The sequence below is a fragment of the Temnothorax longispinosus genome, chromosome 2 (genome assembly GCF_030848805.1).
Source record: "Temnothorax longispinosus isolate EJ_2023e chromosome 2, Tlon_JGU_v1, whole genome shotgun sequence".
In the NCBI taxonomy this organism is placed as follows: domain Eukaryota; kingdom Metazoa; phylum Arthropoda; class Insecta; order Hymenoptera; family Formicidae; genus Temnothorax; species Temnothorax longispinosus.
This window is the reverse complement of record NC_092359.1, coordinates 18532402-18558965: the sequence shown is the minus strand read 5'-3', so window position 1 is coordinate 18558965 and position 26564 is coordinate 18532402. Positions and strand designations below refer to the sequence as shown.

The 26564-nt window shown below is 35.2% G+C and overlaps 2 protein-coding genes across 7 annotated transcripts in view; both read left to right on the top strand.

Moving 5' to 3' along the window:
• LOC139808435 (MAX dimerization protein) overlaps nucleotides 1-12806 on the top strand; it is a 46507-nt gene extending 33701 nt beyond the window's left edge. For all 3 annotated transcript variants that reach the window (XM_071770414.1, XM_071770413.1, XM_071770415.1), the window contains exon 8: nucleotides 188-12806. The gene's annotated coding sequence lies outside the window, so the exon portion shown is untranslated. The remainder of the gene's footprint in view (nucleotides 1-187) is intronic.
• A 1486-nt stretch (nucleotides 12807-14292) lies between these two features.
• Nucleotides 14293-26564, top strand: part of Nmnat (nicotinamide mononucleotide adenylyltransferase) — a 39645-nt gene continuing 27373 nt past the window's right edge. The window contains exons 1-6 of one of the 4 annotated variants that reach the window (XM_071770400.1): nucleotides 14293-14575; nucleotides 14886-15295; nucleotides 15670-15771; nucleotides 16083-16249; nucleotides 19176-19518; nucleotides 26101-26280. In XM_071770400.1, the coding sequence (XP_071626501.1) occupies nucleotides 14308-14575; nucleotides 14886-15295; nucleotides 15670-15771; nucleotides 16083-16249; nucleotides 19176-19518; nucleotides 26101-26130 (1320 nt within the window). In that variant the 5' untranslated portion in view covers nucleotides 14293-14307 and the 3' untranslated portion in view covers nucleotides 26131-26280. Of the gene's footprint in view, nucleotides 14576-14885; nucleotides 15296-15669; nucleotides 15772-16082; nucleotides 16250-19175; nucleotides 25740-26100; nucleotides 26281-26564 lie in introns of those variants that run through there. The other 3 variants (XM_071770399.1, XM_071770402.1, XM_071770401.1) reach the window with 3 other exon arrangements.

The window sequence follows — 26564 nt, the reverse complement described above, 5'->3', positions numbered from 1 at the left end:
ATGATGAATGAAATACCTTATGCTAGGTACGGGGAAATCCGTTACGAGTGTAGGGACGTAAATCACCAAAGGGATAAAAAGCGGAAGATAGGAGTGTATAACGAGAGCGATGGAGGGGGGGGAGGGACAAGGGTGGTGGATGTTGGGCAAATAAATTCTCACATTGCTTCCTCTGCGCTATTTGCAGACAAAGAGGCGGTGCGATGGCGGCGAAAGAAGAAGCGGTTGAAGAAGGAAAAGAGAGGGAAGGATAGGGGAGGGGAGATAGAGCGAGCGGAAGAAGATCCATCGGGGCGTACGAAAATTGACGGCGCGCGAGATATCGACTCATACACACATTACATATATACACATGAAATGCACATTTAAATTCGTACTCAATGCAACTTTGTCCTTCCAAAATGGCCTGACTGGCAAAGCAACGTTATAGAGAAGAAGCAGTCCTTTAGATGTCACTCGACTTTGCGAAGATCTTCGACGAACGGAATAGATTTCAAAAAAAAAAAATCAGAAATGATGGAACTTGGACAGGATTGCCATGGCTCGAAGAACATCAATCGACGCACACGTCAAATGATGCAAAGGGAAAGGAAATAGGGGAAACGACGTTATCTTTGATACCATCTCGGTTCTAGCCTACAGTATAAAAAAAAAGAAGTCTTCAATACTTTCATAAGTATTTCTACATGAATGTTACGAAGAAGAGACAATTGACCCGAAGAAAAGAATCTGTTAAAGAATCCGAGAGCAAGAAAGAAAACAGATGAAAATGAGGAATATAAAGACGGAAAATCCACTTAAAGTTCATCATATAGAAATCATACGGAAGCGGAGAACAACTTGGGAACGATTGAAAAGAAAGAATATGTAAAATATACACAGACTTAATCATTAATATTTTACTAAAAAGAACAACATTTGAAAGTGTTGATCGTTGGAGAAACCAATAAGAAAAAAAGCTGGCAACTTCCAAAAGTTGCAAATACAAATAGAAAGATTGACATATTTCAAGATAAAGTCTGGCGTATATTATGCATTCAAAGGAAAAAATCCAGCCACCTTTCAGAAGTTGATCTCGATGAAAAAGGAGTAGCAGCATGGAAGATAAGGAAAACGTGAGCAAAATGAAAGTGAAGAGAAAAAAGAAGGTAACAAGAACATCTGGAAGAATGTGAAAAATAAAGAAGATTATTGTAAATTATCGAGCATTGACGAAATCATAGCGCAGCATTGTATATATTTTTAAGAACGAACAGATTTATTAAAACAGCGTAGATATGAAGGGGGAAGAGAGAGAGAGAGAGTGTGTGTGTGTGTGTGTGTGTGCGTGTGTGCACGTGTGCGTGAGAGAGAGAGAGAGAGAGAGAGGCAAAAAAGCTAAATGAAAAATGGAAGTTATGGTAATGTTAAGCAGAAGCTGATTAATTCTTCGTTTTATTGCAAGCTTAATCCTAAAATTCTTGAAACGAATGAAATAAAGCATCGATTGACCATTTTGAGATTCGATTATTGAAATGCGCGCCTTTTGGGTTCACAGCTTTGCATTAATTGATAAAACTAAAAATTTATTCTTAGAAATTGATTTTGAAAAATTCGATTAATTCGGTTTTATCATTTTAATATGCAAAATGATTTACAAATAATTCCCAATTTTTCAATTAATTTTCAAAGTAAAATTCTATTAATTTTTTGCACGGAAAATTGAATAGAGAAATAGGATAGAGAACAGAATTTAAAAATAAAGATTTAGTTCTAGAAATTTATAATACTTTTTAAAATTTATTTAGGTTAAAATTTTATGAAGTAAATTTCCAAGATAAATTTATAGTTTTATCAAAATCTAATCCAGAAAAATTTATTTTATAAAAAGTTATAAAATTAGTCAACAAATTCGGAAGTATTTATCCGAAGCAATCCGCCTAGTTTAAAATGACGAAATTATTAAAGTAATTTGTAATATATCAAATAAATTATATAATAAAAGTATTTCACAAATTTATTCATAAAATTTATTTAATTTGAAACTTAAAGATTATATGCAATATTCGGAATTAACTGTAATACGTTAAGATTATAAAATATGAAATTATTTTTGTAGTATAAAATTATGTATAAAAATTAGAATTACTTAAAAAGAGAGATTATATACAAATTATTTCGATAACACAAAATTATTTCCAATACTAAATCGCGGATTACTTCCATCGAATGTTATTTAAATAATCATACAAACAGTAAACAAACAAATAAGCTTATTAAATAAACTTATCAAATAAACCCCGCGCCGTCGTCATATTTGCAAAAGGGAATAAATCTTCATAAAACTCGACACCGCGTAAAGTGGAGGAATATGAGAAGGGAGAGTGTTTAGAGAATGAAGAAGACGGACAAAGATAGACAAACGGCTAATTTCTCGATGAATAATGAAATGCGATTAATTAATAGATAACAACGCAAACTCACACAGACACAAAAGAACAGATATACACACGTATATGTACACATATATAGTTAAGTAATTATTATTCTGTAATTAAGCGAGCAAGCAAAGTATAAAAAACAAAGTATAAAAAGCAAAAAAAGTAAACTGATAATTATAATACGGCGTAAGTGAAGTTTCATTATATATATTATATATATATATACACACACATAAATATAGAGTGTCCCTTATTTATAGATTTAGAAATAGACAAAAAGTCTTGAGTGACTTTTGCTCTTCAGAAAATTTGTTTATAACGAAATTTTCTTCATCTACTTATTATGAAGAGAAAAACAAAGAAGAATGTAAAAAGAGAAATAAAAGAGTTATGAGTAAAAAGAATTTAAGAAAAAAATTACAAAACAAACTAAGAGATAAAAATTGAAGAAATGCAAATTATGAATAGGCAATAAAAGGAGAAATTTCAAAATCTAAAAGACTTGTAAAAAATTTATTTGTTGTTATAAACGAAATAATAGACTGCCGAATGTGCAATAGAATAATTGAAGAAGTAATTGTGGAAATAGGGGGCACTCTAATACATACACACATGTTCGAAGAGTACAAATTCCACAAATCCCTCATTGGGTATTCTCGGGGCTGTTATCATCTTTTTATGTGACGCGTTTTTTTTTCACGATCTTGGACTAGGTATTCCCAGATCATTCGCGAATGATCTACGAAGCGAACAATCTAGGTTATGGATTTGAAACCGATACAATTTCGCATTTTGACGCTAAAATGATTTTATTTCGATGTGAAATAATGTCATGACATTTTTCTCAATTTTGGCAAGTTAATATCTTTGAAAACAATTATCTTATTTTGTATATGTTAGAAAATAGTGTTGCTTAAGACATAAGGAAATTGTAATTGTAAGTATATTATTATAGAGAATGTTATACTATTTCAATCTAAATATGAAATATGTAGGTATGAAATATTATGAGAGATTCAGCTTAACGAAATTGTAGCGGTTTCAATTTCTAATCTAATATCGAAAATCGGAGACGTTTTCGACTTAAAGGACAAAAAACGAAAAGGTCCTTTTGTAAAATTGGCATTGAACGATAGTTTAATGAATAGACTGATTACCAAATATAATGGATGATCTCTGAAGACCGTTAATTTGTAAGTTGGAGATAAATGTTTTTGGTGAGCATATTGTGGAAAATAATCCGTTGCAGGAATATATGTCGTCGGTTAACCCTTTAACTTTTTCTCGTACATGAGGTACGCAAAATAGTCGGAAAGTCTGTCGTTGAAATGCAGAGGCGGTTTGTAGAACAGCCTAAATGAGAAGTGTTTCTCTTTTTTTTCCTCACAGTACTTGTTAATAGAAGATTTCTTTATAAAATTAAAAACGGGAAATTTAATTGTTTCAACTTTTAAAAACTGTTTTTAGACTGGATGATGATCGATAGTGACAAAATGCACCAGAATTTCTGCAATTAGCGGAAAAAAAACGAAATTTGTAAATGATAGACATTTAGATTTATCAAATATGACATAATCGCGATCTATTTGAGATACATGCTTTGCGATTTCGTAAAAGAATCTATAATACAAAAATCGGTATTAGATTCTTTATATATACACACAGAAAGCGCATAAGTATATTCTTTATATTTTGATTTTATTTGTATTATTTCCTTCTTTAGTTCATTTTTTGATTCATTATTTTTTATACGTTTCTATACGTTTCATTTTCGTTTTATTTAGTTTACTATAAACATTTATTGCCTTCATATTATTGATGCAGTATTATACTATTAATGTAACATAGCAAAATTGATCGATGAGACGAAAATTCTAGTGATATTTAGTATTAAACATTGAAGTCTTCAACGAGACAGTTGAAATCTTGAAACTTTATTAGCATAGAATTAAAGAAAAATATAAATTACCTGGAAAATTAAAAGATTTTTTTATTACACTTAAATTTAAAGAAATTATTATTTATACAATATTATTTAAATATTGTAAAAATGTTTAATTTTTCCACTCTTATTATCTTTCTTTATTCTACACAGTATTATATATAATAAATAAATATTTTAAAATGTAACAAAATATGTTAATTAAGGAGAATTGAATACACATTCTAAAGTTATATAGATTCCAATATTTTATAATCGAATATTTAATCGAAAATTGATTTAATTAGATATTATGGAATCTAGTGATCTAAAAGAGGGATCGGAAATCTCAAATATAATAAAAATATAAGTTACAAAAGTTTTTTATCATTTAATATTAGATACTTCTTGATATCTTAAATTCATTTAAATGTAATTTTAATTATAACCTTCAATTTAGAGATTTTGGGAAAAATTTTGAGGAAAGTAAGCATAAATATTAAGCATTAAATTGAACATTAAAACTTTACGAAGTATTAAAAACTGAAATCGATTCAATCGAATATTATGGAAATATCTCCAAAGCACTAAAAACAGATTTAATTAATTGGTGGATGCTTGACTTTTTTAAGCTACACGTAAGTTAAAGGGTTAACTGTTGGGGATAGTTGTTGGATTAATAGACGAAGGACGTAAGAGAAGTACACAAATACATCTTGACAAGAGAAAGGAAAACGAAACAGCAGCCAACGAAAGAAAGACAGATGTCAGGAAGTGAAATTGTGAAGATGATGAAGATTTACCAGGTCAAATCCCGCCGAGAAAAAGCGACCAAGCCGAGTGAAATATTTTCAGCGAGGCACACCGCGATTTTTAATATTGAATCGAATATTGATTGTTGTATCAACAATCGTCTATAGCTATATTGCAATCATATTGGTTGTTGCACGAATCTATACTCGCGGTGAATACACCACAATTATAAATAGGCGGGCTTTGACCGCGGTAATGTGCATGATCCTGCGCCTATCTTTCGGCAAATTCTGCAATTTTAATTTCTATTTCTTTTAAATTGTAAATTACACGTAGCTTTATATCGAGACTCTTATATACAGTATCTACTTTAACAAAAAATTTGACAACTTTTTTTAAAAATTTAATTTTACATTATTAGATTTAACTCCTGAATAATGGAAAGATTTATGTATCAATATTAATCTATATGGGATAATTTACTTTATTAATTTAAATTTATTACTTTGCTTAAAAAAACAAATGGCGTTGGCTGTCGTTTATCTTATCACTGATTATCAATTAATACACGAAAAAAACTCAAAATAGAAGTGACACCGTTGATCTTCGTACGCCAGAACAACAATAAATCTTTGAATAAAATAAAAAAAAACGCGCGCAGGACAAACGAGGGAACCACTAAGAACCAATAAAAAAAACTAACTACAAAGAACTGCTAGAAAACAAAAAAAAGTGGAAAAATAAATAATAAACAAATAAGCACAAAAGTAAGCAAGACCTCTGCGTAGAGATCTAAATGAGCAAACTCTATCAATTAATTAATAACTACGGAATTTTTTAAAGAATCTTCCATTTCTGAAATGCACAATATATGGGTCGTTTTAATTTTAACCGTTTTTAATTGCCAATGAAGTAATTTTATTGAAACTAAAAGGATTTTACAATAATAAATAATTCTTCTTTAAATTTTTGAACATTAAACCATTAATTGTTTAAAATTTTTTATATTAATTTTATATTATTATTAAAATCTTTAAAATTGTAATTTATTCACCAATTAGTGAAATTCTTTTTTTAAATAAGTTTTTTCAATATCTAATGTTTTTTTTTTTCAAATATACCTCATGATTTCTGAATATGATTAATTTGATTAGATAATTCTGGTATTAATCCAGAACTTGTACCACAAAACAATCATAACTTTATACTGGAACCTTTACATTATTATCACGGCCTTTTGGGTTTAAAAAATCAAATTGCATTTATATATTATATGGTTTTGCAAGGAAACTCAAACAAGAAGAAAATATTATAAGTGTTGTCGGATAAAAGTACATAAATTTGTGAGGAATTTTTTTATAATGTGCAAGAAATTGTAAAAGAAAGATAATTGTGAATTAAATTGTTAAATTGAACACATTGGCCTTCTTTAAATTTGTCAAAAGAATATCTGGTATTATATGAAGTAACCAGAAATAGGTAACCAAAAAATCTGTTTCCTAGAATGATGAATTGAGACGACGATTGGAGTCGTAACGATTAAATAGCTATTTTAGGGTGAATTATTAAGAAGCTAATCTAAAATTAAAACCGTCATAGAAATAAATAGATTCAACGTTTTTGATTTTTAAAGATTGCGGAATTTTTAGAATATGTATTAAGTTGATGCAAAATGGTTGGGGAGGGAGAAAGAGTTAGATTAGATTCGTCGTATTTTACTAAAAGTTGAAAGTAAAATAAAATCACGCAGAAAATTTTTAGAAACAGAAACTGTTATTAATATCATGATGAGTCTCGATACACTTTTTCTATAAAGAGTGAGACGCTTTTTATCGCTGTTTTAAAAAATTCAAGACGGTAATCTTAATTGAAACAAGACATAATAAAAAATAATTACCCTTTGCATCAACTCAATAAATATCAATGTAAATTTCGAAAAATAGATTTTTTTCAAGAGGCTTTAAAATTAACAATAAATATTTTCCAAATTTGAGCAGAGTCGAGTTTTCTTTTTCATTGATTTATCGTGGTTTTATACTAGATGTTTCGACACATTTACATAATTTAGCTTCACGCAATTGTTCAGATAATTACATATTTACGTTATACTTATTTTCACATCCGCATTATCATTCTTAAAGACAAACTGTCCTAGTTCTTTCTTTCCGCGCGCAGGATGGATACTCTGTACATATATTTTATTAAAAATTACAAGGGTGACGCATATTAGTCTAATTAAATAACAACACTTCCTCAAATTGTCAACGCAAGCGAGTGTACTATAAATTGTAATCCTGATTAAGAAGTAAGCGAAAATAGATACGATAATAGAATATTGAAACACCCTTGAAACCATTTCGTAACCAGAAAAATTAAGAATTTGATTTTGATAAAATAAATATTTGTCAGCTCCTCTTAAATCGTTTATTATTAGAACCAACAGAAATATTCGTGTATTGTGATTATTTGCTGATATCTATAATCTCACTTATTGACTTATTTTTTAATTATATATTTAATTAAGCGTACAGAAAATCTTTTCTGTATTATGAGTATGAGAAGGAAAGACGTAAAAGAGAAAGGGGAAATGAGGATGCAAAAAGAGAAAAGTAAAAGAAAGATAACGAAGAGAAGAGAGATGGAGAGAGAGAAAAAAATGAATGAATGACTTAGGAAAGGGGAATATGTATACAGATATATATATTCGATCCGAAAAAATGTTCATTTATTCTTTCTTCCATCTATCTTTCTCTTCCATCGAAAAATTCACCGATACTAAAAGTGAAAGAAAGAAGGTAACTGAGAATAATAAGCGCAACAGAGAAAGATAGGGAAAGAATGAGAAAAGAAAATGAGGGAGAAAGAAAAAAAGGGAGGGGGAATTGGGATGAAGACGCGAACGATTGAAGAAAGATCACCAGGCAATAAAACTTGACACGTTATTGAAGTTGACAAAACGAACGACGAAAATGCGTTAATTTAAGTCGCTAGGTTAAAATTGTATTTATACGAATGAAAATTTATATATATATATATATATATATATATATAATTATTGATACAATATGTTCGCGCGAATATGAAATTTTGTATTAATTATTAAAAACTTGATTGTCATTAATTGATAGATTAAAACTTAATTATGTAATTCGATGGTTGCGCTGATACCTAAGAATTTAAATTCGTGGAAATTATTACTAGTAAAAATTACGAATATGCATATACAAAGTAATTGACAGGTGAAAGAGTAATTCGACTGACAATAACAATGTTTATTTATATTAATTAATATTAAAACATATTATTAAAGCTTATTATTGTCGATAAAAATTAAAAACTGGACAGATAATGAAGTTTGACAGATAACAGATTTGACCGATTTAATTGACAATAACAATGTTTATTTATATTAATTAATATTAAAATCTATTATCAAAACTTTAATGAACATTATAATATCGAGAGAGAAATCGTCTATCAATCAATATTAATTAGTACCACTATTTACTTTGCAATATTATTAACAAATGATATTGTACGTACATATATGATTAATAGCCGATTAATAATCAATTTCGATATTTTAATATATTGTTCAATGATCGGATTTAATATTAATTAATATTATGACCGATTACTGATTATTATCGATCAGTACAATACTAATTATTATCAACATCAATCAATAGTAGAACATTCGTGCATGGTTGCGTGCTGCCTGCTATTTCTGATGATTGTTGGATCTTTCCGGGGAAGTTTCACATTATTACTTATTTTTTTCTTTTAACAAAGACGTTAACATCGAGAAGGTCTTCGGGCGTAGGATAAAATTTACAAAAGGAGTCCCTTAAGTAACGCTTGCTTGAGATTGAGGAAAAACAGAGAAGAGAGACCGAGAATAAAAATACAAATAGTAATGAAAACAAAAAAATGGGTGTTATTTTTAGATGTCTGTTAGATTATCAGAAATCAGAAAAACCTAAAGGATTAAAAAAAAAGATGCTTAAGCAGAAAAAGGAATAAAAAAAGAAGAAACTACTATTAATACTACTACTATTACTACTACTACTATAACTATTACTACTATCGCTGCTATTACTACAACTACTACTACTATACTACTACTACAGTACTCGTAATAAGGATTTAAAGGACGTAGATAAAACTTAGTTGATGCGATTTTTAGCGGGGATGCGAGTTAGATTTAAATTTAATTTTCGATTAATCGAGTAAGAGATTTTTTTTACTTTTAACTCGACAGTTTAATTAGGATTTAATCCCGATTAACACGGTCTCGAGTTGAATGTGAATTTAATTCCGATAACATATACGAATTAAATTCGAATTTAATCTCGATTAATACGAGATCTCGAATTAAATTCCAATTTTACTTCGGGATTGTGAGAATTACATTTGAATTTAATTTTTGATTAGAAGATCCTTTTTGGAGTGTCACTTGGGGACACCTTTTTCATCGTTCGACGTTTTGTCGCTTTACTTGTTTAGATGATTAAAGAAAGACGGAGGATATACACTGAAGAAGCGAGTGTGACGACGGATCTTTTTTTTTTTATAAGTCCTGTAGGCCGAGATCGGCTTAGTCGCATCTCGAAGATCGTCCTCCTCCAAGGTGTTCCCTTGTTTTTTGGGCACCCTTCAAGAGCTGTCAATGGTAGAAAACTCTGTGCAAGGTTTCATCATTTATTAGCACCTTTAAAGTTGAGTATCCGAAAAGCTCATTTTCAGTCACTTGTAACGATAAGCTATTGGTGTCTCAACTTTTTCGAGAGCGGTGGTTATATAATACTTATATAATTGAGTGTTTATATATGTAATACCCTGAAGTGTTACATCTGAAAGTGATGTACGCGCAAAAGATGGACTAAAAGATTACATATAAGTTAGGGAGAATTAAAGAGAGAGCTATCGGTGTATCAACATTTTTGGGCGCAATAGTTGCGCTCTGTAATGTTGAAGTGATGTCTTTATAAAAGAATGGATAACGAATACACAAAGTAAGTTAGGAGCTATAGCTTAAAGAGAAGCGAGGTGCGAGGAGACACAGGAAAATAGAAAGAGAAAAAGGTGAGAGAGGAAGGACGAGAGAGTGGGATGAGGAATGCGAATTTTGCGTGGCAAGACTCCTTCAGACGAAAAGTGCGGTCCTTTTCTCGGTCGTTGTTGAGCCACGCGAGTCTTACGCGCGAGAAGATGAGGGTTCTCACCCAATCTCTCATTCTCTCCATGTGTTAAAACATATACAATACAAAGATGAGACGGGAGGATGATCTTCGAGCAAATAGACGCGATAAAGGCGAAAAGTCGAGGAGAGGGATAATAGTAAGAGGGCGATGATAATAATGGAGGGTGATAAACGAAAGGAGGAGGAGATAATAATGGTGGCGAGTGTGTCCTCGCTAGCGAGAGACACGCTTGATGTTGCAAAGTCCCGTCGAGTTTTGCGTAGCGACTATACCGATTCTCGAGATTCAAAGGCTTTCCAGACTTTGATGATAGAAGGATCCAAGGATCTCCAGCGCAAAAGAAGATACATAACTAATGATTACTTCCTTGCAAAGTTCGGATTTCATCCAGAATCTAGGATTGTATTTTTTTTTTAAATCAAGGATTAAAAAATCCTATGATCTTACAAATGTAAAGAATTGAGACTCCTGGATTTAAAAACTTTATGACTCGGCAATCGAGGAACTTGATGGTCCAAATAATCCGAAAGAAACCTCCATAGGTTTCGATTTCGATTTCTTTTTGAGACCTTCAAGAAACCGAGAGCCGTGAATGCAGAATAGGATGATAAGGAGAGTTGTCGGGGATCTAAAAGGGAACTCGGAAATCCGTGGATTAGCCTATAAAGGAATTCTCAAAGCTTCAAAGATAGCTTTCTCAAGAATCCAAAAGTGTGGATTCCGAGTGACGGTGTGTTTCAGTACTCTAAGGAGTAGTCCAAAAGAATATCGAGAATATAGGAGCCATGGAGATTTAGAGTATAAAACGCGCGATGGAGGTATCTCAGGGCTTGGAGATCCAGGGCCTTCGTAGTTGTGCGCAAAAGTCGGCGGGCATATTGTTAATATACACGATCCAAAACAGAGAAGTAAATAAATCGACGACGAAATCACTTTAATAAGCAAGCTAGCAACAGAGCAAAAGTTAAAAAAAAAATAAAATAAAAAAGCGAGACGAATTGTAATAAGTAGGATTGAAGTGAAGTAACTGAAGTAACTGTGGTTTGGGCTAACTATATACTCGTCGGTTATTTTCCTTAGCTCGGATTAATGACAGTTTTAACAGTGTCATGTCGTCCAGTGATACTTGTCGAGTGTGCTTGTTTACAAACTCGAAAGTTTGCATCTCAGAGTGTGTCCATCACTTGTTCGGAGTAGGGTGAAGTGGGATAATTGTGCAATCGGCTTCAAAATAATTAAAATATTTTTGTTCTTTAATCTCTTGATAAAAAGATCGATTGATTACTCGATCGAAGGATTTTATGGAGAAATAAAATTGGTTGTGTATCGAAAAAATAAAATGAAAATGGATTTAGAGAAAATAATTATAAAATATTGAAGACAACAAATTCCTGCAAGCACATTTAAATGCGTAATATAATCCGTAATGAAAGTCAATCGCGTATTTTGAACAACTCAGCAGACACATACCTATTATTTTATAATTTACTTGAAACTTTAATCAAATTCAAGTAACTTAATTTAGCCTAGCCTTACTTTTACAAGTATAAGAAAACAAAATTCTGAATATTCGAGGGAGAAACACAAATAACTCACTTCACTTTACGCGAATCGCGATCGGAGTCGATTGAAAGAATGAATGAGAGAATGAAAGTGGAAGAAAGGCAAGGAGATACAAAGAGAGAGATTTGAAAGAAACAGATGAATATAACGTTATAAAGTACTATTTAAACGAATGTGAGTGTGTGAATGTACGATGATGAGATATATCTAAGACCTGCGAGAAAGAAAAAGAGAGAGAGAGTGAGAAAGAAGACATTTTGAATTTTACGAAAAAGAAAAAAACGGAGGAGGCTAAATGAAGCGAAGCAAAATCATCAAGTGCAACGCAACGGTCGCAATACATAAGTTAAAGATGAGACGAACATCGAGAGCGATGCAAAATGTTTACACATTCCGATCACTAGAGATAATACAATCTAAACGGGAAAGAAATAAAATTGATGAAAACAAAAGAGGAGATATTCTCTTAGACGAATGTTTGAACATTTTGCATCGCGATTGAAAATGATTGTGCGAGTTTTTGCGCGATGATTCCGAAATGAGGAAAGTCCGGTTGGCGATTTGAAGGTTGACGACTACGAATTAGGGAAAGCATTTCTGTCAATTCGTCGATTACTGTCGCGATATTCGATGATCGACGGTAATTAATGCTTAAGGCGGAGAGGAATGGATGCGTGGGAAGGATTAGATTGAGTCTGGCGCGATTTATTACGGTTAAAATACTGATTGGTTGATTGTCGTTGAGCGAGGTGAGACGACTGTTGATGAGGAGGACGAAGAGAAGGAAGGGCAACCATCACTTATTATATATTATTGTACATATTTACCTGTAATTGCTATTCGTATCGCAGAGGTTTCTGTTCTCTCAAGATCATTTTCTCGATGATTCAGCGGAAAAAAATGACAAAAAAAATGTGAATAAAGTTAGATTTGTGTATTACTGAACCAGTCCCTCTTATCAACACCGTAGAATAAGGAAAGCGTGTAGCGGATAGCAACAAGATTCGTCAAATGTTCGAAATTATTCGAAAAGAATTAATTGTTTGATTGTCGTATATGAAATGTCGCGCGAAAAGTTCCGAGTTTTATGAAACTCTTTTAAAATAAACGCGTTAATTTGGAATATATTAAACTATTTATTTGTGAAATTGTGTAATTCCGATCGGGAACGTTGATGTGATTCTTCAAAAGTATGCTTCAGTTCTTCGCGAAACGTGCGCGATTAAATTTCAGTAATTTTATGAAAAATTGTAAAATTCATATTGCGTTGTACTACGTGTTATTGAAAATTCTTTCATATTGCGTTCCATTTGGTACAATCATTAATTATACTTTGGCAATGAAATAAATATGCATCACGCAGTAAAGTAAAAAATTAATCGAAAATGAAATAAGAATATTATAGATTCACATACACTGAAAATTTATTAAATGTCGCAATACGACATTTATTGAAATTGATAAACTGGTAAGTTAAATAAATGTGAAGATCATGTTTTGCAAAATGTACATACATAGGCTATTATTATTTTAAAAAATATGAATGACTTAAACAAAACCACATCAACTGTTCCCGAAACAACGCAGTAGATGCATGACGAAGGAATTCATGAAGTTTTAAAGCGTATAACCATTCAGCCATCAAGGAATAACAGGAATGACTTCAAATATCAGGTAAGGTTAATGTCAATTTTTTACACATTGCTTGTTTGTAGAAATATTCGATGTATTGAAAACGAAAATCGACAATGTTCCATTTTGTAAAACAAATTCATTTAACCTCGAAAATTCAATGTTTATATGAGGACTTAAATAACATTTTATGCTATCGACATTGCAAATAATTTCCTCGTTGGATGATTTATCCTTTCAATCTTATTTTCCGTCGTCATATTTCTTTAAAAAGAATTTAGAGTTAAAATTTTAATTTTGGATCGTTCTTCCGTGAGAATTAATCGGAGAAATTAATGTGGACCATTATTTCAAAAAGTCATGTTACGTTCTGAATAATTTAATTTTAATATCTCAAATACATTGATTTGCGTTACATTTCGGATGAGTCATAATGCGTATATTCAGATACGATTCGTTCGACAAAGAAGCATTTAAGGTAGGGCTAGGAAGTATTAATGACGCCAATTGGATCAGATCGTCTCCCAATCGAGGACAACTAGAAAACGAATCAGATGTCTGCGTTCCGAAAGAAATCGAGAAGAAGCGCAACCCTTTTTTCGCCCGTAAGTGAACGCATTTCGGTATCCAATAGAAATGCGTATTTTCTAGGGACTTCAACTAACGAGATTTTCATCCCTAGGAAGCGAGTCCTCCTATTGGACATTAGACGTCGTGTGCGCGGTATGAGTTTTGCATAATGCATCCTTGCTGCTAGCTGATTCGCGCCAGGTGGCGCGCGAACGAAACTGTGAGAGCTTCCTATTGGTCGGCGATGCTTGAGATAACATGGCGGCGATCGGCGCGCGATTCGTTCCTAAACGCGGTCAGTAGGTTACGCAACTTTGCGACGTGCGCGTCGTCGTCGTCGTCGTTATTCAGCGGCAGCGCGGCGTCGGGTCGATTTGACGCCGACGGAGGAGGTGCGGTCGGCCGTCGATGCGGCAACGAGTTTCGAGCGCGCAAAATGGCGCCCACGCGTGTAATCCTGATGTCGTGCGGCAGTTATAACCCGCCGACAAATATGCACCTGCGGATGTTCGGTACGTACATATCGATTTGCCGTCATCCTCTCACCCCCGTTCCTATAGAACGGTAAATACTGTCGCGTCACGTTGCGTTATCACGCATGATGTCACACGTCCGCTGCGCCATGCGTGCAGCTTGTTTATCGTGTTTGCACGATAAAGCTTTTTTTTTACCTTCCTTCTGTATATTTTTTCTCAATTCTCCGTTCCTTCTCGTTTAATGTTTAATTATAGATCGCCCAATCATAATCGTTCGAATGTAATTCAATGAATTTTTAATTTTAATTAGTAATTATAGATTTTTACGAATAATTCTACCTTTCAGAAATTGCACGAGACCATCTGCACCGAATGGGAACGCACGTTGTCGTCGGCGGAGTGATCTCCCCGGTGCACGATGCGTACGCCAAGAAAGAGCTGGCCAGCGCTACCCACAGATGCGCGTTGCTGCGACTGGCGTTGCAGAATAGCGACTGGATTCGGCTGAGCACATGGGAGACGAGGCAGAATTGTTGGACAAAGACCCGCATGTGCTTGCAGCATCATCAAAATCTGCTCAACTCCATGCTATCCAATTCCAATGATATCAAGCACCACCTGCAGAACGAAGACACCGACTGGATTCCGGAGAATGTAAAAAACAGCTCGGACAATACGCCGATACAGATCAAATTGCTGTGCGGCGCGGACCTTCTGGAGAGCTTCGGCATTTGTGGACTTTGGCTGGAAGAAGACGTGAGTTGCATATGTAGAGTACATCGCAGACGACCACTTCAGATAGGAATACGTGGAAACTTTGTTCCCTTCTATTAAAAAATTCTGAATGATTCTTGCATTTTCTGTTCATGCTCGCAGCTTTGAGATAAACTCTCGTATTTTGTAATTATCAAACATAGAGCTGTAAAGCGTCGTCTACAATGGCAGCAGGAGTATGCAGTAAGACGTAAGCAGTAAGCTATTGACCAACCACAGTCGATTATTCTTGAATTCTAAAAATCCCATTAGTTAATAACTTACTGCTTACGTCTTACTGCATACTCCTGCTGCCATAGTAGACGACGCTTAAAATGACGAAATAAAAGACAGTTGATATTACTTACACTTTACAGATCGACGCGATTGTCGGCGAGCATGGTCTTGTGGTCATCACCAGAGAGGGTTCTAATCCCAACAAGTTCATTTATGATTCTGACATCCTCTCCAAGCATATGGTAAGTACAATAAAATGTTGAGAATTCTCCACTCCCTTTTCTTATTGAGTTACATTTATGTTGTTGTTTCAGTTATTTTATGTATCTTAAATAGACGCAGGAATTCGAGAATATTAATTGAAATATAAACCGTATTAATTTAGATAAATAACCACATGAATTTAATTAAATTTTGTTTGCAAATTTAATTTCACTTTAATCTCACAGACAATCTGTGATTCTTGGAGTCGTCAAAAATACTAACAATACTAATTTTTATAAGCAGCCTCGAATTGCTGAAAAATTCGGTTTTCTTTCTTCTTATTTTCCAGAACAACATTTGCATCGTGACCGAATGGATCCCGAACGAAGTTAGCTCAACGAGAATCAGACGAGCTTTGAAGCGCGGCGAAAGCGTTAGGTACCTGCTGCAGGACTCTGTTATCGATTACATCTACAAGCACGAGATCTACGACGTGAGATTGCCAGACACGACAATGTGAGTTTCGAATCTTATGTTTAGACGCATTCTTTTATAATGGCGATAGTTGAGCTTTTTTCTGTTTAGTCTATTAGCTCATTAATCCTCTATCGTTTAAATTTAATGGATTTGAAATGCGCTTGAAACGTAAAATTGAATGATACAAATAAGAGATCTGGATTACCGGAGGTACAAAAAGGTTTAGAGATGATTTTTCCATATACTTGACATGCGAAATAAAAAGATAAAATAAAGACGATATACGATTTGTAAGTTGTAGTTGAACAGTAGAGGATTAAAATGACGAGAGCAATTAAGATGTGTCTGGAGCCATATAGATTTAAGCTTAAGATTTGTAAACTTTGCGCGAGAAATTGCGGCGATCGCTTCTAGATCAGGCAAATAAGAAATCCTCCTCTTGCGTCGCTTTCCGATTACCTCACGTTTAAAAGGCTCGCTTTTCTTGTGTACAGTCATGTGGCAAATATGACGGAAAAGCGGCGCAAAAGGGGAAATTGATAAACAATAGGGAAGCCGAAAATAAACGACACGGGAGCTCGATCGTAATGAGAAAGGATAGAGTTACCGCGGAAATTAAATTTTAATAAAATTGATCGTTGCTTGATTATTCGAGTAACACATGCGAGTACTCGTCCGCGATTGCTAATATATTAGATTATGACGTGCCAAAAAATTATTCTTTTACGAACTGTTATTTACTATAGGTTTTATGTACATACTAAACAAATCTAAAGGAAAGCTAGAGTTAGTAGAAATGCCATAAAAGAAATGATGATTTCGTTTTCATGTCATAATTCAATATAGCTGCAGTGATACGAAGCTTCGAGAGAAAGAAATTTTAAAAAATTCATTTATGACGTATTTTGTGATATTTTAATGAATAATGACAGACTCGTTGTAGATATCATATTGCTATTAATTTTTATACACTTTATAAAGAATATACTTAATTTTTATAATGGCATATTTACTTTCATATAAAAATATATCGTTGTATATAATGATGATAATCCAATGACAATCTGGTCCCAATTGCAGACGCAAAATGAAAATACAAAGTTAAATGTGTATGTAATAAAAGTAAGCTTGTAAAAATTTGGAAAAAGATATAGAAAATTCAATCAGAGAATATTTCAAAGTGAATATAAAACTTTTAAGTAAATACCGAACCAAACTGTACTCGGAAAATTATATTATCTAATTTTAATTTATTAGTTGATCATTGACGTTAACAGATATTAGCAACATGTCATTGGTTTTTATTTGGGACCAATTTCCGATTAATTATTAATTGTGCATCTGTAGCAACATTGATCTTTATCTTCTTATAAGTATATATATATTGATAGTTCGCGAGTATTGTATGTACAAAGATGAGATACTTAAAAGGAACGTCTTGCGATCATTGCTGCGTTTAATATTTTGACGGAATTTATACGATGTACGGCGATATTTCGTACTTTAGTCTTCCTGCCTGTCTTCCGTCGAATACAATATTTACAAGGAAACATACCTCCAATATCTTCCTTCAATTTTTATGAGCTCTAGACATGTAATAGATCAAAATAAAAGAGACACGTATTTTTTTTAATAAGTGTTTAATTGCACGTTGTCGATTTTGCTTTCAAATGATGTTCGATCTCTGTAACGTGCGATTGAATATTTAGAAAAATATTGTGTTTTTTATTTTTACTTCAACTGTAGAACCAAATTCTTAATGTCTGGAAAATAACTGAGTCATTATATTTTAATTATGTTCTATTTATTGTACTATTTCTGTTCACTATTAAATTATTTTAGATGTATGATATTTTGTAAAGAATTGTCTTTTTTCTGTTTACTGTAATTAATTTAAGGACATATAAATGTGCATTTAATATCAATTTTTTATTTTAATTAATGTTTAATAAATGTTATAGACAGTTGTATTTCATTTACTGTTTTCTTAACACTATTTTTCCATACAAGATTATTCTTTATAGGTTTTAAGCAGCATCAGAAATATATACCCAACTCTCAGCAGACACGAAAAATTTTAAAAATAATATAAAAAATATTGTTATAATTAATAGTGAAATATAGTAAGTAAAGCTTTATATATAAATTGTTTTGATTAAAATCAGTTTTTTATTGTTTCAATATTAATAATAATATTAATTATAATATAACAATTAGAATTTAGAATAATTTTTTTTTTTAAGAAAGAATTTAGTGTTTGCCGAGAGTTTATATAATATCACAATTAAATTAATTTAAGATCAACACTTTAAATAATTTTATTCACTGACAAGAACAATGATAATACAATTATTGTGATTATAATTATTAAAATAATATTTAATTTCATTATTTTATTGTTAACAATGAAGACGAGAATGAATAAAATTGCTCGATTAATTCTAGAGTCAGATTTCAATGGTGAAATAATTAATATAGTCAGTGAGTTGAATTGCGAGGACACCTTTGTCACCATTATTCTCTTTGCTAGTCGCGTGGGACCGCAACCCCATTTATTCTCATATATTCCATTCTCGCATATTCCATTTACCGAAGGATGCAAAGAACAAAGTTACAAATATATGAGTGAAACTGGAATCGGAATTAAACTCTGAAGCTCACGTATAGTTAATTGTTAAATTGTTGCATATAAAACGCTGGATTCAGAAAGTCTCAAAAAACGCTATCGAACTTTTTAGCTGCATATATGTTTTTATTGCCGCAGAAAAACAGTCGAAAAATGAAATTTGCAAATTTCATATGCAGTTATCTAATAATTCTTAACTGCGTATGAGAGAACGTGGTGACGAGCCCACGCGACTAAAATTCTGTTGTGCGAAAATGTGACCGAATGAGGAGATGGTGTGATGTTCTATAAAAGAAACGTCATGTTTTTCACGCTGCCGCTGCCGATTGGACACCGAAGTAAGTTGGAACTGCCGTCGCCGAATGCGAACAATTATCTGCACATAGATCCCCGATACCTAAGCGCATTCCTAACGCCGTCGCCCAGCGATGTGACCATGGGCACGCCGAGCCCGGTCGAGATCGCCGCGTGTATTGACGTGCCGGACGCGGTGGTGCTACGCAAAAACCTGCAGAACGTCGCGGGCGGTGGTGGGCTCGACGAGATTCGCGAGCATATCGTTAGCGTGATCAGCAGCAACGCCGACAACGGCAACGTCAAGCACGTGTCTAGAGCCGCGTATCCCGGTCAGGCGAAACAGATCATCGCCAGCGCGACCGGCGTCGCGCGAATCGTAGACGAGGTAGGTGCGGTTGACGAGCCGTTGGCGAGGTCCCGGCCCGGTCCTTCGTCAGAAGACGATCGTAGATCGATAGACAGTGCCGCGCGTAAAGCTAGTACTGGACAGAGAGAGGTCTCCGATTTCGGATCCGCGACGGAAATCATTGACGTGGACTTAGGTTCGAACGATGATCATGAGATAATAGTAAAAATTCAACCTGTGTCTTCGAGCCCTAGCGAATTGGTGTCGAGTGAGGATCGTAGATCGATAATAGACGCTATCGCGGGGGATATGGAAATTGTTGATGTAGATTTAGGCACGAACGAGATAATCACGAGAGTTCAACCTGGTCAGCCGAGTTCCGCTGAACTCTTGTCAAAAGAATGTTTTAGGTCGATAATGAAAAATGCGGTAAAGGGTAAAACTGAGATTGGACAGAAAGAGGCCTTAGATTTGAGATCTAAGATGGAAGTTGCTGATGTAGATTTAGATTCGAATGATCGCGAATTAATGAAGATTCAACCTAGCGAGTCGAGTTCCGGCGAGCTTCGATTAGGAGAATGTTGCTGGCCGAAAAGAGAAGACGCTGTGAATGATGAAGTTGAAGCTCGCGACAGAAAAAGCGTTTCTCAGAAGAAAATAATCGATGTAGATTTAGGTTTAGATGATAAGAACGCGCTGAAAGAAACACGTAGGTCTACGGTAGAAGCGATCAATGACGATGAGGCAGGTCCGGATCGGTCTAGTTTAAGCAGAATTGGGTCGGAAAAGAGCCCCAGGGTAAAAAGTGCCGAAGGAAAAGTTGACGTTAGCGACAAAGAAATAGTTGACGAGTTTACCAATGTTGTTAAGGTTCAGCCTGTTCATTCCAGTCATGGCATACTCATAAAGGACGACCGTAGATTAATGATAGAAAAACTTACGAACGAGCTTAAAATGAAGCTTGACGAGGATAAGAATAAGTTTAAAGAAATTTCACAGCTAGATAAGGTAGGTAAAGATACAGAACTAACTGAACCTAGTGCAAAGGGAGATACGAAGAGTTATGTCGAAGTCGACTCCAGAAAAGAGACAGCCGATTTCGAATCGGATAGACCTGAGTATCTAGAAGTCAGGGCGATAACTTCGTCGCTAAACATCTCAATGACGTCATTGGACGGTCGCCACGAATGTGCCCTCTCCGATTTCAGCGTAGACAAGGAAGACTATCTTAGCCAATATGGTTCCGACGAGGATGAAGAAGAAAAGAGGAAGCCTGTATATACTGCCAGATTGAATTTAACGAAATACGCTGACGGCCAAATAGAAGATGTGACAGATAGCATAGCTGATTCTGTGAATGATCGCGAGAGTAGCGTCAGAAAGAGCGACACTCAATCATATAGTGATCAAGTATCGATCGATTCGACGATTCCTAAGAGTCGAAAAGATTCCTTCACAACTGAGGAAGTCGATGATAATCGCGCAAAGTCTTTCGAAGAAGCGTATCAATTGAAGTATGTCGTGGAAGAATCACTTTCAGTGGCAGAAGTAGGCGATAAGGATAATAATCTCGAAGGCGGAGAACGGACAGAAGAAATATTTAGGATGTCGCAAGAGCCTGACAAGACGAGCGGAACGGAGAAAGAATCAGAGTTGGATACATGTTCCTCGGAAAAACGGACGGCATCTTGCGATTCGAGTCTCGAGATAGACGGCAAGTATCTGAAATCGATCGTGAACTCCCGCAAAAGTCCGAGGAAGATCAGGGAAGGTCAGTCAAGCGACGTCGAGGTCAAAGAGCAACATCGATTCACCGACGATCCACAGGTGCTTCAATCTGAAGCGCTCCAAAGTTCTTCCACGAAGCCGAAGAGCGCCGAAAGAGTCAAGGAAGACCAGACTTGCGATGAGAAAGATATCGAGGAGAAAAGTCAAATTGTCAAGGACCGAGAGGTGTCCCGTGCGGAAAAAGTCTTCCAAGGTCCTCCTTCGAGATCATCCTCCGCGAAGACGAGGAGTTCCAGAAAAGTCGAGGAGCTTCAAACCGACGAAAGCGAACCAAAGGATCATGATAAATCTATTAGTGATCGAGAGATGCCTCGATCCAGGAAGTCATCTCAAAAGTCTTCGAAAATGTCTACAAAAAGCCCCAAAAAGAAAAGCCAAATCGTTTACAAAACCGACGATGCGAAAGATTACGATCGATCCGTCAATGATCGCGTTATCTCTCAACTGGAGGAAATCTTTCTGGATTCTTCAAAGAAGTCTTCAGCGAAAATGGAAAGTCCCAAAAAAGATCCCGCGAGCCACGTCGAAATGAAGAAGCAAAATCGATTTGCCGATAATCGAGAGACGTCGCGCACCGAAGAGCTCTCTCAGCATTCCTCGAAAACGTCTTCCATGAAGAGCCCGAAGAAGACTCAAACTCCGAAGGCTGTGAAACTGAACGACAACAAGGCGCAGGAAGCTATAAAGACGGCGAAAAACGACGAAAACAAAACGAAGTGCGACTTCAACGACATTAAGGACGTGTACACGCGGAAGGTGCGACGTTACAACGTGCCTCTTCAGGGCAGCTTGGACTCGATGATCGTGTCCGAAGAAACGTCCGCGCAGAAGCCGAAGAAGGACGACGCGTTCTCGAAGAAGTCGAAGAGCTACGAGTCGATCAAGCGCATCCAGGAGGTGTTTCTGGGCGTACCGCCGACGAAGGCGAACAGCAGTGGCTCGCAGCTCGACATTCCGGACGAGTTCTGCTCGATCTGCTGTTACATGAACGAGATCACCTTCCGGACGGAGGAGGAAGTGAGCAGCCCGAATCAGGAGACATTCTACACGCTCAGATCGGCCTGCAGCTCGCTGGCCGACGACGACGACGATTCCATCGAGTGCGACATTTGCGGATCGCTTAACCTACAGGAGTCCGCCGACGATCTTGACGACAAGATTCAGGAGATTCCCTGCGAGCTCTGCAAGATCTGCGGCGAGGTGGACGGCAGTTTCGATCAGGATTCCGCGTTACCGGCGGATAGGTACACCTACAAGATGATAGAGCCGCACCGATACGACGACGACAGCTTCGAGATTGAGAACTGCGGTTTTCAGAGCGGTACGGAATCGGCGGACGATCGAAGCAGGATCTCCGATAAAGAGAGAGTCAAGGATCCCGGAAAACCGAAATCGCAGTCCTTGTTCATTCACGGCTCTTCGATGAACAAGGATCAGCCGCGGGAGTTGTACTTCATACCCAAGGACGAAATCGCGATCTTGACGAGCGGAGCCAGGAAGGTCAACCGCAAAGGCTCCTTGTTTAGAAAAAAGGAGGATTCCGGCGGAAGTGCGCGAGATAAGAGACGATACTCTTCGGTGGACAGTCTCCAACTGGCGAAGATGGCCTCGAAGGCGAGTGATAACGTGCTCAAGGTCGCGAACAATACAACAACGCTTGGGTCTGCTGATAATCTACGGATATCGAGAGGAGACTCGAAAAGATCAAAATCTCTGCAGAGATCGACCGATGATGTGGACAAGTCTGAACGCCTGAACAAGTCGACCGACAATCTGAATTCGCAGACGGAAAATCTGGGAAAGGAAAATGAAGCTGAAGACTCGGCTCAGAAACAAAACATTCGAGACAAGGAGGAAGTGAAGATGATTCTCACGCAGCACGGAATCAAGATTATCAGCGAGAAGGAGACTGCCTTATAATCAGAATTGGCCGAGTATTCGTAAGTGATTTGATTATGTGAAGAAAGGAAGCTGAAGTATTTTACGCAGCTGGGACATTAGAAATTACATGAAATACGATATGTGCGAACGAAGAGCACTGAATAACATATAACAATAACGTGTGACAAAAATCTTTATAGAGAGAAGAGAATTCTTTCGTGGAATTTATGTAAACCGAATAAGTACCTAAGTAAGTAATCGAGAAGAATGTGCGAAATTTTTCCGTAGTGGCTTAGAACCCAAAATATATACAGGGCGCGCGCGATATAGAACTTTAGAAATATATATTAATAGATGGATTTAATTGTTACGGAAGCTTCATCGGTTTTTGGACACAAGTATTTCCGCGCACGTACAGCTACTTTGATAAAAGCCGATAAATCTTTTATAACGAGATAATATGTAATTATATTTAAATATATTATACGGGATATCAGGGATTAATAGAATTCATATGAATTCTATTAATTAAATTTATATATATAATTCTCAGACACCCTGTATAATTGTTTAAATATAATTTAATGTACGCATTTGTGTGACACATTATGCAGAACTGCAAAACAGATATTAACTGATTGGTATATTGCTGAAATTTATTGATGATTAACAAGAAAGATTTAACAATTACTTAATATATAAAATATATTTAATAATTAATTTAACGAAAGAATATATGTCACATTAATCGTTATAAAAATTATATAGACGAAGCGTAATTTTACTATATAATGTCGACACCTCGGCTTTACATACATAAATACCTGCGCCGTTACAGTATTACATAATTATTGTGATAGTTGTGTTATTATTATAAAAATACGACTTTAAATCGATAGCTCGGTATCGATAGGCTGGACCAACGGAAGAAATTGTTATTCCCGATAGACGATCGGGAAATTGTTGGATGATTTACGCAAGAGTTGCATATGATACAACAAGACAATCTTAGTAATATTACAGTCAATACTGCACAGAACAATTATTAGCTGTAAGTGACAAAGCGATACATCGATTTAAGAATAGCGCTTCACTCTGGATTTATACAGAGCGTCCCGAAAAATGTGAAGAAGTTATTATTTTTTGGACATATTGCTTCTCTCAGGTAAACTCTTCCATCAGATGTTCTTCCGTATGTTTTCTCGAATGCTCTTCCAGGCGTAGAATTTAATCACTGATCCAAGTTCTAAGTTATATATTTAACGAGCGTGATACTGTCAAGCTTAATTTAATACTTCAATGGACATGTTTTAATTGTTACTGACAACATTGAAAGTTAAAAAGATATTTCAAACGTAACGCGCCGACATTTTTGTCGAGAAACGAATTTCAAACTCAAAAAATATTTCCTGTATCGATTTCCACGTTTCTTCGGGACATCTTATGAGCGACAAGTAACGAGATGTGCCAAAAAAGATTGAGGAAGAATTTGTATTATGCCGCAATTATTAATAAGTATGCATTTTTTAATTTTTTACTCATTTTGTATGTTTATTTATCTGTGCATGCATATATGCTAAGTATTAACTACGAATCTCTAACGAAGAAGAGTATTTCGCGTGCGCGTTTGGGAGCGTATTTAGCATACTTTTTTAACTTTAATTGCATACAGGTCGTTAGTATTACAGCGCTACATGCTCTCTTTCTCCGTGGCTCGCTTGATGTTAGAACGATGTTTTGTAACTCTTTTTAGACCCCAAGACTACATTAACGCCGAGTAGGTGTTTTTGGAATGCTAACGTTTACTAATTTATACCCGATGACTTTGTGAGAAACCCTTTGAGCTCTGTTTCCCTTTACTGCATGTGATGTTGCGCATCTTTATCGCTTGAGAAATACGTTCAACGAGTCCCACGACAAATAATCCCCATTTTTAATTAGCACACCAAGAATGCCTTTAAATGTTAAAGCGGAATCACACCGACAAGGAGTACCTTTAATCCCTTTCGGACCCTGATTTCGATTCCCGCAACAAGTAACACTTTTGAAGGAAGAGATCCGAGTATAAGGGCTAAAGTAAAGCCATCTACAATGAGTCTCTTTGATTCTTTGGACCTAACGAATCCCTTTTGGGCCGATCTTATTTCGATTACCTGCTTCTCAGGAATGCTTAGGAACCCAGGTAGCGAAGCCATCAGCGATAAGCTCTCTCGACCTTTTTTTTTTTAAATCTTTTCTCATTTCTACTATCGTCAGAAATATCAAGAAAACTATAATAGGACGATAAGCCCTAAATCACACGATTGTGTTAAAGTTGATCGTTAGCCATGCTTGTTAGCGACGGTTAAAAGAGATAAACTTTCCATTATTTTAATGCTTAAACTTTGTCATGATTCTTTTCTTTTTTTGGTAGCTTACGACTTTGTGACTTCTCCCTGTCCATCATACTTACCTCTGCGTAGCGTTTGCCCGTTTGCTCGCGATTTAAAAATGCATGCGACATAATTTTAATCCTGTTCGTTTTTCCTACACCATACATCCGAGTTCGGATTATCGTCTGTGCGTATTCGTTACAACAACCAGACGTACATCCGTCTTTTTGGGTTGTATGCATATATATAAAATGTTTCGAAAGTTTTCGCTCTCGGTGTTGCGAAATGTTCTCACGTTCTGCGATTTTCCAAGTTATTCGCGATTATTGATGCCAGAAATGTTTTTACACGATATATAAAATCTTAAAATACGAATATCTCGTTGCATTCGCGTTACAAAAAATAAAATAAAACTTTGCTCCGAACTTTTCATCCGATCTCTTGAGATAAATTTTGAATATCGATTATAAATTCTAATATAATCTTAAATTTAAAGCTTAAAAACCCAAGACGACGTGACGGCAGTCGGCAGTTATGCATTTTTTCAGTTCTGATGGAGCATGTGATGTGTGTTTTCCAGGATATGGCAAAACCTGCATGCCTACTATAAGACAGATAGTTGACTGTCTCGTTGCTACTCATCCAATCCGAGCCTGTGGCCCCCGGCTGCTTCTTTCTGCTATAAACTCTAATCGAGCTACTAATGATTTTAATCAGGACACTAGCATGGCTGCTAGCGACAACGGTAGCAACAGCAACAACAACAACAACAACGACAACGAGAGCGCTGAAAGTTACCAGAACATGCGGAATCCATATCACGATCATACCTACATCTAATTCCGCTATTAAATTAACTATATATTTTTATAAATGTGTGTGAACATCAGCTTCCCAAAATAAAAGAGATATTTTAACGCTCATCAAAGTATTATTCTATTAAATATAAATTATTATTCTATTATATAGACTGGCTATCTATTTTTTTATAGATTTCTGAACGCAAGTTATTAGAGAAATAATAAATTTAATAGTTACTAATAC